Source organism: Sander lucioperca, chromosome 16, assembly GCF_008315115.2.
Source record: "Sander lucioperca isolate FBNREF2018 chromosome 16, SLUC_FBN_1.2, whole genome shotgun sequence".
Classification (NCBI taxonomy): Eukaryota; Metazoa; Chordata; class Actinopteri; order Perciformes; family Percidae; genus Sander; species Sander lucioperca.
Window position 1 is genome coordinate 978,019 of NC_050188.1, and position 15,307 is coordinate 993,325.

The 15,307-nt window shown below is 42.3% G+C and overlaps 1 protein-coding gene and 1 long non-coding RNA gene across 2 annotated transcripts in view; one reads left to right on the plus strand and one right to left on the minus strand.

Moving 5' to 3' along the window:
- Window positions 1–15,307, plus strand: part of stab1 (stabilin 1) — a 111,416-nt gene that overhangs the window by 29,143 nt on the left and 66,966 nt on the right. Inside the window, exons 23-37 of the mRNA XM_031296783.2 lie at window positions 156–342; window positions 1,392–1,485; window positions 2,303–2,461; window positions 3,793–3,888; window positions 4,454–4,552; window positions 4,830–4,877; window positions 6,586–6,719; window positions 7,133–7,244; window positions 8,053–8,130; window positions 9,486–9,587; window positions 9,677–9,781; window positions 10,208–10,342; window positions 12,461–12,589; window positions 14,224–14,277; window positions 14,794–14,907. Coding sequence (XP_031152643.1) covers window positions 156–342; window positions 1,392–1,485; window positions 2,303–2,461; window positions 3,793–3,888; window positions 4,454–4,552; window positions 4,830–4,877; window positions 6,586–6,719; window positions 7,133–7,244; window positions 8,053–8,130; window positions 9,486–9,587; window positions 9,677–9,781; window positions 10,208–10,342; window positions 12,461–12,589; window positions 14,224–14,277; window positions 14,794–14,907 — 1,646 coding nt within the window. The remainder of the gene's footprint in view (window positions 1–155; window positions 343–1,391; window positions 1,486–2,302; window positions 2,462–3,792; window positions 3,889–4,453; window positions 4,553–4,829; window positions 4,878–6,585; window positions 6,720–7,132; window positions 7,245–8,052; window positions 8,131–9,485; window positions 9,588–9,676; window positions 9,782–10,207; window positions 10,343–12,460; window positions 12,590–14,223; window positions 14,278–14,793; window positions 14,908–15,307) is intronic.
- Window positions 369–15,305, minus strand: LOC118493344. Its single transcript, XR_004895323.1, has 3 exons — window positions 15,295–15,305; window positions 4,857–4,861; window positions 369–457 (listed from the first exon to the last, which is right to left on the minus strand). It is a non-coding gene; the product is annotated as an uncharacterized LOC118493344 (long non-coding RNA).

Consider the following 15,307-nt stretch of genomic DNA (forward strand, 5'->3'; position numbering starts at 1 on the left):
GTTTTCGGTTACATGGTTAATAACCAAAGTATTGGACAAACTAAAATTTTGACCTAATGATGGAGGTGCTGTGTTTTGCATGGTGTGACATTATTCCACTAATACACACTGACTAACCTGAAATGATCATACGGTGTGTGTTTGTGGTTCTTCAGAGTGTCGCTGCGTGCATGGTGTGTGTGATAACCGTCCAGGCAGCGGTGGTGTGTGTCGGAGAGGATCCTGCATGGAGGGATACTCCGGAGAAAACTGTGACAAGACGGCCACACCCTGCAACTCTGACGGACTACAGGAACACTGTCACATCCACGCATACTGTACACACACAGGACTGCAAACTATGTAAGATACTACATTACTACAACTGCCATTGTTCATTTTATCTCCTGATTTACCTGTTATCGATTTGGCGTCGCGGCTGGTGTGATCCCATGACAAGATGGTCTCTAGTTTTGATCTATTGTTAATCTTTTAATAAAAAAGTGCGTTATTAGTTTGAGTCACATTTTAGTAATTTTATTAATGTTAGTTTTAGTCAAAAAAAACCTAACACATTTTGGTCTTTAGTTTTTATCTGTAAATTTTTGGTCCAGACTGAAATATCTCAACAGCTATGGGATGAATTGCCACGACATTTTGTACAGACATTCATGGTTTCCAGAGCTTCCCCTAGCACCACCATGAGGTTCACATTTGTGAACTGGACAAAATATCTGTTTATTCAATCCTTTGGTTAGCCTCAGCTGTGCTTTGTGTTTTGTGCCAGTTGGCACATTTAGCATGCTTACATACTAAATATCAACATACCAGCATTATTGTGAACATGTTGGCATTTAGCTTAAAGCACCACGAGACGCGGGGCGACGCAGGTCGACGTTGGGCGACGTAGGGTGACGCGAGGCGACGCCACAGTCGGCCTTCATTGCCACTAGTTCTTGGCCGTCTGCTTGGTATATCAGGGCCTTAACAGACATAAACAATAAACAGTTTGTTGTCTTAAAGCACCTAAAGGTGTAGGCTTCACTTCCTGCCAGGCAGATTACTCAGAGTGCAGGTCAAGGCACCACTTAAAGTCTTTTCATGGGAAAAGATGCTCACAGAGAGACCTGTCCATCACCATGAGAACACTGTGGTGATGTCAGTTTGGACAACGAGAAAGCTGGGTGTGACCCTGTCGTTCTTACCAAACATGGCAGAGGTAGCTTTTGTAGATTCCTTCTGTACAGCATCAAGACGATCTCCCACCTGGACCACTGCAGCTTTTTCCTCTCTGATGTTCAGTGGTTCCTGCAGCAGGGATTCACAGGTGATCATCACCAGCCACTCTCCTGTTACTTCAACAGCTGCTGAGTTTGTTCATCAAAAATCTATGTTTGTGTGTGCTCCACCAGGTGTTTGTGTAGGGATGGATATGAGGGTGATGGTCACTCCTGTTCTCCCATCAACCCCTGCCTGAAAAACAACAGAGGAGACTGCGACACCAACGTAAGACTCACTGCTTAGAGAAAGAAATATAGGAGCACAGTAATATAACAGAAAACACAGAATATTTTTCAAGTATGCAGTTCATTAACAAACTCGCGTCTATCGTTTTTACAACCCAATCAGATGAAACCTATAGATGTATAATAATTAGGTTGTCACGATACCAGAATTTTAAACGTCGATACAATGCTAGTATGAAAAAATACGATACACGATACCTCTTTCGATACCACAGAAAAAAGGGAAAAAAGTTCTAGGCACACAGATTATATCTATATTAACAACCTCATCTTTTTTTTAGAAGAATAAATAAATTGGGTATCTGGTAACTGGATAGGCGGTGTGTAGTTTGGCTGTTTTTAAAAAAAATTTTTTTAGATACATTTTTTATTGTGTTTTTTTTAATATTTAGAACACACAGAACATACAAATACAATTGAACAAGAACAAAAACCCTCTCCCACCCCCCACCCTCTGTGGTCTCGAGGAAAACAAAAACACACATTTGGGTGGGGTTTTGAATAAAAATGTGTGTGCGTGTGCAAGTGCGTGCGCATGTAAGTGCGTGCGTGCTTGCGTGCGTGCGTCCGTCCGTGCGACACTACTACTATATGGGGTGAAAAAAACAAAAAGCCCAAGCCCTGCTTTCCAAAATAGTCTAAAAAAACTGCCTGGATGAATTCATCGCCCGATATCAAACATATAATATTAATAAACTGCTAGTTTCTGTGGTGGGTTGTTGTAAACCATTTAATATTTAAACTTACAGTAGGACATTATAAAACTGAAGACTACCTCTCTCTCTTCCTCTCTACAGGCAGAGTGTGCATATGTGGGTCCAGGTAACGCGTCATGTGTGTGTGTTGAGGGTTGGACAGGTGACGGGAGAGTGTGTGTTGAGATCAACAACTGTCAGCTGGAGAGTCGAGGAGGCTGCAGCGCCAACGCCGACTGTAACCACATCGGACCTGGACAGGTCAGTCACTTACAAATAACGATGGACATTAAGCATTAGTTAATATTCATTCAACTAAACAGCTAGTAACGTACTAAAAAAAGTCCTTGTCTTACTAAAGGTCAACTGATACTGTCAGTGTTTTCTAAAGCATTTTTGATTCAATTCAATTTTATGTTTTGACGTGATGCACAGCAACTATAATAATATCTAACTATGTAATTATAGCAGTGGGTATGATGAAATGACATGATGAAGAGTGGCAATTATAGTAATAGTAAAGATAATAGAACTTTGACTAATAATAATAGTAGTAGCAGTGCAGGGCATATCAGGGCGTTGAGCAGGACCACGGCAGCAGCTGCAGCCATGATCCAGGTGCCACCACAATCCAAGGAAAGGCAGGAAAGCATAAGGACTCCGGGGAACAAGCTACGTTAGTAACATGCATTAATGTAACATGATCGCACCCAGATGGAGAGAGAGAGGATGAAAGAGGAGCTCAGTGTGTCATAGGAAGTCCCTCGGCAGTCAAAGCCTATAACAGAATAACTAAGGGCTGGTCCAAGGCAAACCTGAGCCAGCCCCAGCTGTAAGCTTTATCAAAGAGGGGAGTTTTAAGCTTATTCTGAAAGGTGCTGTAGGTAGGATTGTGAAGATCCAGAACTTAGCCAAACAATTTGAACATCAACAACTTCTCAGTCCCTCCCCCCTTTCTGCTAAAGCCCAAAACGGTCTCCTAAGCCCCTCCCCCCACAAGGGAGAATAAATGCATGTGCATGAGCAGTGATGGACATGCAGTTAGACACTCCCCCTGGCCCTGATTGGTGCATCTGAACAGGGAGCTGTGGAGTTTCGCAAATCACACTACAGGCTGTAGGTGGTGCCAGAGGAGCCAGATTTTTTTTTTTAAATTACCTGCTTCATATAGTTCTACTCGAACATAGGGTCAGTTTCAGCAAATATGACCGAAAGTTAGTTTTATAAGTTTTACCTACTGCACCTTTAAATGTGGAGACGGTGTCTGCCTCTTGAACCGAAACTGGGAGCTGGTACCACAGGAGAGGAGCATTGTAGCTGAAGGCTCTGGCTCTCTTGTACTTTTGGAGACTCTAGGAACCACGTAAACCAAGTAAATCTTGATGTTTGAACTCTTCTGTCTCACACTTATATTTTAACAAATGTAACCATCCACATCAACTCAGGGAGATGTGTGTCACTACGCTATCCTCAGTGCAAGTCTATTCTCTTTTTATTGCCATTATTGTCATCATCTTGTATTGTAACTAGTTACTAATCAGCTGCCTGAGCGTTCATTTATGTGTGTGTCTGACTTGTCTGTGTGGCTGCAGAGTGAGTGTGTTTGTAAGACAGGTTACATGGGGGACGGTATCATGTGTGACCTCATTAACCCCTGCCTCAAGAAGAACGGAGGCTGCCATGACCTGGTAAACCCACACACACACACACACACACACACACACACACACACACACACACACACACACACACACACACACACACACACACACACATATATATACACAAAAAAAAGAAGAAAAACTTTCAAGTACGCTTCAATTTTTACATTTTTATTTCAAATGCTTATCTCTGAGTACAAACATTCATAAACATGCAATGTATGATCTCTGCTGCTGAGACTTTTGCCTCCACCTTAATGGTGATAAATGGTTTGTGGTGCTCAAAGCACCAAAAGTTACAGCTGAAACAATGGCCTGTCTACATCTGTGTAGAGATAGACATTTTTGGTTGATAATAGTTATCAACTCTTACAATTACTGTAATGTCTGTCATTTTCAGACTTCTGGAGATTAAAGTTGAGATTTTTCTTCATCTGAAGACTTTGATGTGCAACATGTTTATTTGTGTTACTAGTGACAACTAATTTATAAAAATATGAGAACAGAGAATTGGTAATTGTTGTGTAATTAGTGCAGTCTAAGTAGGTTAGATTCATGTCTCATGATCCCTTTCTGCTGCACACTCTGTCAGGCAAAGTGTGAGCGCTCTGTGGAGGGTGGAGCTCACACCTGTACCTGTCCTGACGGCTACGCTGGAGACGGAACCATCTGCTACGCATCGTTACTGGAGGTAAGTTTTCAGGACCAGTATTATACAGGGATAACCCAATCAAGTTTTTTTTGGCCAAGTCTGATCCATTACTCATATCTACATAGCAGCAGCAGATATAAAATGTGGATTAAATATGTATCTGACACATTGAAATCAGCTGTTTCCTGACTTTGGCACATCATATTTTACACAAGTGACATTTTATATGACCTGCAGCTGTTGGCCATTTTATCAGGTGAAAGTGACAAATGAGAAGCTGTTACCATAATAACTGTGTGTGCATGTATGTTTGTAGGAGCTGGACATGAACCCAAAGCTGTACAGTTTCTACCGACTGATTCAGGTGTGTAAGAACCACAATCAAAAAAAGAACAACCTGTATGATGCATCCTGTTTTCACTTTACTTTTAGTTCTAGTGTAACTACCACACTACGTTCAAACTAAACTACAGTACATTTAAACTTAGTTTAAACTTAGTAGTTCTGAAACAGCAATATGGCTGGTTTAAACAAATAACACCAAGGCCAACGGTGGCTAGGGGCAGGGTTGGGTTCAGCCGACCCAAATGTGCGTCTTGCCCGGCAGCCTACAGCGCGCCTCCAATTATGGCCACTGCCCATCCCCTTTTCTTGTGTTGTTCAGGCACAAATAGACAGAGCTCTAAAGAAGACCTGTCCATCGCTCTGTGTTCACTCCCTATGTAATAGAGATGAGCAGCGCGGCTTCCATGGTTGATGTTGCAGCATCAGTTGATTATAATGGGCCCACTCTGCTGGAGGCAGGTCTGGAGGAGGAGACGCAACCTGGTTGGTCAGCTGCTTCTTCTCTAATTCTTGGGAAGACTTGTTACCTTACAGGGCAGGTGGATTCTCGCAATATTACAAGATTACGCAAGATGATACGTATCACATGAAAATATATCTTGTCAGGCTTAAAGTAATGCATTTGTGTCTGAACAGCAGCAGAATGAACCAATTAGTGTCCGGTGTGGACTTACTGTCAGCTACAGGCATAGTTTAGGTGTGTGTATCAGCCAACAATGGCTTACGCAATAGACAGATGGTTCATCCGATCACCTGCCAGGTATTTTTTGACAGTTTCCAATAATGGCTTCTCATATGATCTCCTGAGACTAACTTATTTATTAAGGAGTATACATTTTATACCTTATGCGCAAACGTGACAAAACTTTCCCAACACTATGATACCTCACATTTAATCATAACTCAACATTGCATAGTATCATCCTGTAGATTGGCGGCGAGGCTAAATATAAATAAATGATGCATTGTAGTGCACTGCTAGCAAAGCATGGACACGTTTGTGAAATGACAGCCAGGTAAAAGCAGATAATGAAGATACACCAAACGCCACAACTACCAAAACAAAACCCAGAAAATATGTACTGGTGACCACTATTCGATCTCTCTCTCCCTCTCTCTCCCCTTTTCTCTCTCTCTCTCGCTCTCTCTCTTTCTCTCTCTCTTCTCCGCTCTTTGCAGAAAATTAGCTGATTGTCATCTGTGTGTCCTGTGTCTAGTATCAATTGTATGCCTGAGTGTGAGTGTGTGAATAGAGGGGGGAGAAAAAGGGGAGAACATCCTTTCCTTATTCAGAGGTGTCATTTATTATTCCCCGATGTCCTTGAATACGGTATTTCAGTTTTATGCAAAATCCAGCTTTCGATTGGCTTGATGAACCACGAGGTCCTAGTATTTTAGTCCTTTGATGAGTGTCTCACACCTGAAACGACCCAGAAATCACCCTGTATTTCTGTTGGGTTGTTAATTACTAGCCGGCATATCTAGAGGGGCCTGGGCTGAATATTCTGTCGGGATAAAGTCACTGTCATTGTCCATTGAACTGTTCTGATGAGTTTTGAGAAACAGATATCAGAGAGGCCTGTTGGAAACTCACCCACATTATTTTTTTTTTTTTATTTAACAGGCTCAAACTGCTCCAATTTCTACCAGCCCATCCTAATGTAGGAGGCTAAAACCGGCCCTGCTCAACACTAAAGATGACATAAGTTGTTTTTGTGTGTTGTCAGAAGTACAGTCACCATTCTGAGGACCTGAGTGGGAACCTCACAGTGTTGGTTCCGTCCAGAGAAGCTATGAGGAACATGAGTTCAACTCAGGATTTATTCTGGACCAGCCGGCACCACCTGCCTCACTTCCTGCGGTCAGTCACCTCACACACTGATCAGACATGTGACACACACACACACACACACACACACACACACACACACACTTCGCTCACTAGTCTTGAACGCTAGAACATCGCAGTACTTGAGTTTGTGTTGGTTTTGGTCTTTTAAAGAGATTTGTTGACAATATGGAAAAATAGATGTAATTTACTGCTCAGGAAGCCTGCTGTTTTCTCTGACAATGTTGATGCTAATCATGCTTGAACTAGATCCACCAGGAAGTAGGGCAACCAGTATTCACTGGACGTTTTGATCCATCTGTCACTTGATGGAACGCAAACCCTTCTGGCTTGAAGCCACATCTCCAGTCTCCCAGGAGCACGTTGCGAGTTTGTGTTTAGTGAAATGAGTCGTAATCTTTCCTTTTTGCTCTTCCTGGTTGCAGGGCCCACTTCCTGCAGGGGATCTACTCTGTAGAAGATCTGGATAGACTGGTGGGGAGCAGGCTGCCCACCCTGAACCCCCCCACCTCCTGGGAAATCAGCAACAGCAGCGGGGTAAGAATTGGGTAATTGTGATTTATGTGGATTTAAGACTCCTGCAACATCAGTTCTGTGTGTGAGTAATTCTCCACCTCTGAAGAGCAGGTACAACTACCACAGGTGTATTACTGTAAGGCTGTCCACGTCATTCTTTGTGCCATCTGCACACTGTCTGCAACAATTCATGAGTACATGCACGTCCATTTGGGAGTTAGAGATATGGTTACATTTTATAACCCTCAAAACCTCTGTCTCCGTATTCATTGTAGCACACGCACTTCCTTCTTCTCTTCCTCTCTGAGGTATGCAGAGAGGTGGGGTAGCTGTGTTAACACTCACACCTCCCCACATTGCCCCGTAGAGTTTGGGGGAGACAGGGTCCTGATGTTTTAGTATCCTTTAATCAAGCATTTGACTAATTAACATACATTCTAAATACAAAAATCAATCCCTTTGTTCTTGGTTTTAGGAGCTCCAGTGTGTGTTAGTTGATACAGTTCATGTCTCCGGAATGTGGACGTTTTAGCAGCTATCAGGTTATGGTGAGCTCCTGAGATCGTAAATTGAGCCTTCTGTCACTGAGCTTCCATTTGCATCACTTTAAGATTTCACAGGCCTGTCCAGGTCCAGTAAGAGCTGAGGTTAGTCAGTTCACTCCTGGGCAAACAAAATCCTGATCCCAGGGCTCAGTCCCAGGTGTAGATGGTGTATCAGCAGATCAGACATTAATTACACACACACACACACACACACACACACACACACACACACACACACACACACACACACACACATATATTTGACTGTTGCCGTTTTGTTTCAGGTGATCCAAATTGGAAACGCCTCCATCCTCACCCACAACCTGCCTGCAATCAACGGCTACATCCACATCATAGACCAGGTAAGAGTCTTAGCAACCAGGAGGCTCAGTAGAGCAAACAATACAATGGTTATTCTTCTTCATCCTCTAGGGGCCATAAACATCCAGAGAAAATGTCATGGCAAACTGTTCTGTTGACCAGACGGATAACATTATCCTAAAAGGCCCAATGAAACACCACTAAGTGTCATTTGGTATCAGTTTTAGAGGGATTTCATAAACTTGTTCAGGAACTTTGTTGGAATATTCAAAAGTGTCTCTGGAGAATACAGAGTGATACGGAGCAAAGGACTCTTCACCTCCACACACACCTCCCTTACCCTTGGGCTGAATGGAACCTGGGTCCCTGCAATCCGACAAAGGTTATCATGTATCCTGGTCCAAAATTCCTGGATCTTATCACAGGACCATGACCTTTCCCATAGATCAACAACACCTTATTTAAACATTCTGGTGCCTGCGGTGCCTAAATCTGAGGTCATGGTTCTCAGCAGGAAACTGATGGAGTGCCTTCTCCAGGTAGGGAATGAGTCCTTACCCCGAGTGAAGGAGTTTAAATACCTTGGGGTCTTGTTCGCGAGTGAGGGGACAATGGAGCGGGAGATTGGTCAGAGAATCGGCGCAGCGGGTGCGGTATTACATTCAATTTATCGCACCGTTGTGACGAAAAGAGAGCTGAGCCAGAAGGCAAAGCTCTCACCTATTCCTACCCCCACCGTTCCTACCCTCACCTATGGTCATGAAGGCTGGGTCATGACCGAAAGAGCGAGATCCAGGGTACAAGCGGCCGAAATGGGTTTCCTCAGGAGGGTGGCTGGCGTCTCCCTTAGAGATAGGATGAGAAGCTCAGTCATCCGTGAGGAGCTCAGAGTAGAGCCGCTGCTCCTTTGCATCGAAAGGAGCCAGTTGAGGTGGTTCGGGCATCTGGTAAGGATGCCCCCTGGGCGCCTCCCTAGGGAGGTTTTCCAGGCACGTCCAGCTGGGAGGAGGCCTCGGGGAAGACCCAGGACTAGGTGGAGGGATTATATCTCCAACCTGGCCTGGGAACGCCTCGGGATCCCCCAGTCGGAGCTGGTTAATGTGGCTCGGGAAAGAGAAGTTTGGGGTCCCCTGCTGGAGCTGCTTCCCCCCGCGACCCGATACCGGATAAGCGGACGAAGATGGATGGATGGTGCCTGCGGGGCTGAAGTACTGGATCCAAAAATAAATATCTGAAAAATTGGGACCTATGGATTCCAAATTACTGTACCACATCATCAAACGATTCCAGCGAGTCCTTTTGGTTTCTACAAAAATATTTAATGAACTGAAATCCTGTCTGTCTGTCTGTTTGTTTGTTTGTTTGTTTGTTTGTTTATTGATTTGGGTGTTGTCAGATTCTGGCTCCATCCCGCTCAGACCTCCCCCCCGAGCCCCCCACCCTGATGGCCTTCCTGAACTCCTCTTCCACCTTCACTCTTTTCAGACAGTACGGTCTGGTAAGACAACTGTCTTGTCTGTTTATCTGTCTGAACTCAACCTTATTACTTTATATGTTACGTTTTAATATGTGTGTGTTTTTTCACAGATGTACAATCTGTCAGAGGATCTGGGTGTGTTTGATTTCACCCTCCTTCTGCCAACAGATGATGCCATCCGGCAGCACCTCAGCAGGACTAACTCCTCCCTACTGGTAGGTCCAGGTGATATGAGCCACTGCTGGCCTGCAAACCCTCCACTATGATCAAAGTAACACAAAAAACATCTGCTGTGTAAATGACATTGGCTTTTTTTTTCTTTATTAAGAAAATGATCAGAAACCAGAGGGAAGAAATGTGTTAGGGCTGTACTGATTTTTTTTTTCTCCATTCGAAGCTAACATTGAAGTTTTCAAATGAAGATTTGAATATCTGGCACATGATGAAGATGTCCTCTTTCTTAATTCTGCCTAAAAAAGCTCTGATTGTGCAGTTGTTTTTCCAACTGGGGAAACAGCTGCCAATCAGCACAACAACAGAATCCATACTGTATCAGAGCTGTGGGCTGTGATCATCAATAAACCAGAATTATTCTTTACCTCCCTTCCTCTCTCTGTTTGTGTATCTCTGTATTTGTCCAGGACTCTGATGTGTTCAAGTACCATGTGATTCTCAATGAGTTGCTCTTCCCTGACCACCTGTCTGATGGCATGCTGAAAAGCACACTGCTGGGCAGCGACTACCAAGTCCAGTTCCACTTAAATGACAACAACCAGGTAATAAAATCTGGACCAGCACAAGCTTCACAGTCATGTGACAACCTTCCAGAAATGGTCTCACACCAGAGGCCTGTAATACGAAGCAGGATTTGGGATTAGCTAAGGTAACTTTAGGGTAAACCTGGGTTTTCATGGTTACGACTGTAGTTCACTTCTTACCAGGGTACATCACCATGGTAACTTATGCTGCTCCGGAGCAGCTTATGTTCAAGATAACAGATCAACGCATATACAAGCATCACCTCCTAGGGCTTTTTTTTAATCGTCATGGCGATATAAACTTGCTCAGTAAACACATCAAGTAAATTGAAAGAGAGTACAGTAAAGAAACAACACTTTAAAATGTAAATATTCTGTTTTTAATGCTGCCTTTTGTGTTCATCTCAATTTTCAATTTGTTCAACAAAATAATGTAAATGATTTCCTTTCAGTTTTTTTTTTTTTTTTTAATTCAATAAGCAATTTGTTGTATTTTAGCAGAATGCTAAAAGCAGCAGAAAGGCAGAACTGACCACATTTTAATATATGCTTATTTATCACAAGTAATATCGTTGACATTAAACGTTATAGCATTTTTTCCTCATATCGTGCGGCCCTACCGCTTACTGACCAATATGACCAATTATATAAGAGATATAGGTTTTCAGACTGAATGCATTGCCTTGCGTTACTTTGCTACAGGTACTTTTCTGTATGCTGTGCGTGCTTTTGTATACCGATATCATCCTACAACATAGACTGATTGAAGCACTAAAGCCATGTACTTGTTTTACTTATAATATGTGAAAGTAAGCCTACAGTACTTAACAGCTTTGAATTATGTTTTATATTTTTCTTTTTTTTTTGCTCCCACGTCTGTTTCACACCGCTGTGGTTGAAGCTGAGAGACTAAGGATAAAAATGTCATACACGCCATAAGAATACATCTAAGCAACACATTCATTTGAAGTTATAGTCAAATCTACTTGTGCCCTAGATGGTGCAGTTAAAGCCCATTTGATTTGATCTATTTGACAAATCAAAAAATATATATTTGACTGGTCACTGCGACAAATAGATATTGATTGAAAAATTTTTTATAAGAAAGGATAACTTATTTCCATTGTGGTCCTCTTTCCCACTTATTCTTATTATCTTACACATTCAAACAATCAGCAAATGTTTGCCAGATGTCCTTCCTGCATTTGGCAGCTGCAACTGTGTTGCTTTTAGCCTAGTTTATGTGTTCTTCGTAATTGTCTAAAATTATAGTTTGCTCTTCACTCCGCTGCCAGTAGACTAGTCCACGTTTGTGATTGGTCATATGCTGCAAAAACCGCCCCTTTTATGTGAACATGGCAATTGTGTGACCACTTAGCATGATTGCGGTTGACAGGGTTAGTGAAGCCAGATAACAAAAAGCTATCCTGGATATTTTGAACTTGCTTCGTAGGACAGGCCTCTGAACATTGAAGACTTGTCTGTTATTTAAGAAACATACTTCTGCTTTTGCATTCCTGTCAGGTTTTAGATCGATTTCCTTCCAGGCAGCCATACATTTCTATAAAAATTAAAAGGCAGAGAAATAATCCATCACATTCAACATGTAGACAAATGAATGTCTGGACAAATTTACATGAGTCTTGAAATTCAGCTGCAGAACAGCAAAATGAATACAAGAAACAAGCAAATTAGTATTACCCTTTTTACAAGGTCCATATTTTATATTAAATTACATTTTATCGTTTGTCTTCTGAGCTTGAGTTGATTGACAACAATGATTGTCAATAAAATCCTTTAAGCGGCTGACGGTCAGTTCTTTGATGAACGCTCCACAGGAGAGTTACTGCTAACAGCTGCATTATCAGGTGATGATGCTAAAACATGGACAGAAACATTACGCTTCCTAGACTGTGATGGACTATTTCCATGCAGCAAGTTTCAAGTCTCTGCAAGTTCATTTTCATAGATATGAACTGGGACTGATTGGGGAAAAGGAAATGAATCTAAAAACCAATGGGATGATTTGAAAGATGACAAGCAATTTTGTGACGTTTCAGAAAATTCATAGTTTATGTGCCAAACATGCAACAGTATAGTCTTCTAATAATGTCTGATTTGTTTCTCGTCCTCCAGACAGTTGTGAACGGCATTCCTCTTGACGGCAGTTTCATTGAGACGCAGAATGGTGTCATCATAGTCCTCCCTCAGGTCCTCAAAGTCCACCGCAACAGATGCAGCAAACAGGTCACCCTGCAGGTCAATGTAAGGATGGAGGGAGTGATGGATGGATGGAATGGTGTATTGGCAAATTAATGAATGGATAGAAAGCTAGATGGATGAAATAATGGATCAGTGACAGGATGGATGGATAGAATGAAAGTGGATGGACGGACAGACTGATGGACGGCTGAATAAATGGATGGATGGGTGGTTAAATTGAAGAATGAGCCTTCTATTTTGGTTCTTGTATGTGCAGCAGTGCAAAACAACTGAGCGAATGACAGTGAAGTATACTGACAAGACGCAAACAAATAAAGAAACGGCTATCTCCAGGAAATCATGTTGTTGTGGATGCAGCAGAGCTTCACAACATATTTTTTATTTTTTTTTTGCCAGAGACAGTTGGTGGATTTTCTAGCAGTTATTTTGTACAATGACGATAGAAAAAATATCAGTGAAGCTGTTTTTATATGACCGCATCAATCCGATACTATTTCAGTTTTAATTTTATTGTATCTCATGTGACAGAAGTGTGTTTGCACCATAATGCATTTCAAGAATTAAACATTGAATGTAAACCCGGTAATCTGAAGTCTCCCTACATAAACAGGCAGAATACCGAGTTATAACACTCTAGTCTGATGTGTGTGGTTTTTTGGCAGCAACCTGGTGTCATTTTAACGTGATATAACCAAGGTAAACATAGTTAACGGGCGTGCGTAATGGCACTGTGCTCATCAAAAATCTGAGGCTGCAGATTTATTGACATATGTGTTCTGGTACTTTCAGATCGCTGCAGAGATTTACTGAACTGAAGGAGAAGCTTTTCATCCAGTCAGGCTGTCAGGCGGTCCGGCAAAAGCGCAAGTTTTCCCATTTAAATGGGGGTAGTGCGTTTAGGCTGCGGCAATGGGGGCCACAGGACGGCAAAAAGTTATGACAGATTCAACGTTTGGAAACGGTGTGAGAATCCCGTGCAGTAAACAGGAAATATCACTGGCTTTATTGCTGCCATTAGAACGTTTAAAACACTCTAACGTTAGAAAACCAAACACAAGCACTTAACTGCCAAGGACTTTGTGTAACAGCCGAATGTTTCCTTGGTCTTTCCAGGTCTCTTTTCTTTCTCTGTGAAATGAAGCTGCCTTTGGGTGTGGTCAGAAATGTCGATCTGACGGAAAACAATAATTGTGAAATATAAGTCTACTTGTGGTACATGGGGGGATTGAATAACACAACAGGACGTCATACAAATGGGCCATTTATGGTTACACTCCCACCACTGCAAAACTCTGCTGTAAATCGCTGGACCGCCTGATCTAGTGTGAATGAACACTAAAGCAGCTGTGGACACCAGATACTGTAACATTACTAATTAACCACATTAAACTATAGAAACAATTTTGAGGCTGATTTAAATGCATCTACTGGCTACTGGGTAGTGTTCAATTAAAAATGTTGTTTATATCTTAAGAATCATTCCCTTATTGTAGCGCATTTGCTCCAAGTATTTAATTGGCTCTTGTAGACAAAATCATTAACTTGACAGCGGAGAAACGTTTTGCAGCAGATACAGATGTGGTTCTGAGGAGTTTATTGTGAAGATGGACCGACGGACAGATGCCAGTTATTCCAACCCCTCTGTCCCTCTCTCTCTGTCTGTCTCTTGTCTCCAGGGAAAGTGTTCAGACTGTAAAGGACCACCTCGATGCCTATTCAGCTACAAACCAGTAAGAAAACTGTTACAGTCCACAGGGGGGTGAACACAATAACATGAACACCTGTGCAGATTTATGCAGAAACACAATCTACGGGGGCGGCCTCTAGCTCACCCAGTAAAAGCGTTCGCCCATGTTGGCTGCAGCGGCGCGGGTTTCGAATCTGACTTGCTGCCCTTTGCCGCATGTCATCCCCCATCTCTCTCCCCCTTTCATGTCTATCCACTGTCACTACTTAATAAAGGGAAAAAAAAATCAAATATAATCTCCTCCAAAAGTGACCTTGATGTTAGCCCAACTACCAAATTCTAACATTCACACATTTGTTATTATTTGCACCACACACTGGTTAAAATCTGTCTCTATGAGTCATGTGTTTACTTTTTGAGCAGGCTCTACAAAAGTCAGAGTTCTATTAGGGTGTACAGTTTTCAGCCATTAGTCTGCCTATGATTTCTGAAGGTGTCTGTGTTCTCTAACAACTCACAGTTTAGGTGTCTGCTGTGTTTCTAATATCTTCTACTGCAGATCATGGAACAGTTTCCAGCCAACATGCGATCCAACTGTAAATATAGTAAGCGAATCGGATCCAGGAGGAAGAGAATGCCAGGCTGTGTCATCAAATGTCTTCGGTTAACCACGGTCTGCTGACACTACTACTAGCACAGTATTTCTACTGCTATAACTACTACCAGTACTACTTAGTGCTGCAGTTTGGGTTGGGTATTGAGAACTGGCTTTGAATTTGGAGTAGTTTTAATTCAAATTTACAAACAATTTTAGTCTCAGTTTTCACTTAGTCCCAACCCTGTTTTAGAATCTTGTCTTGACTTTCGTCTAAAGGTCCATTTGGCCTTAAATATTCTTGACTACAGTCTTGCTACTACTACTTACACTAGTTTCAGAAGTAGGAATATTATTGCTCTAATGACTGCAAATACTACTACTATACTAATACCTGAGACATTAGCTGGTGTTAGGGTTACCAGCTAATACTAGCTGCCACCACACTAGGACTACTGTTACTACTCAAACTGCAGCC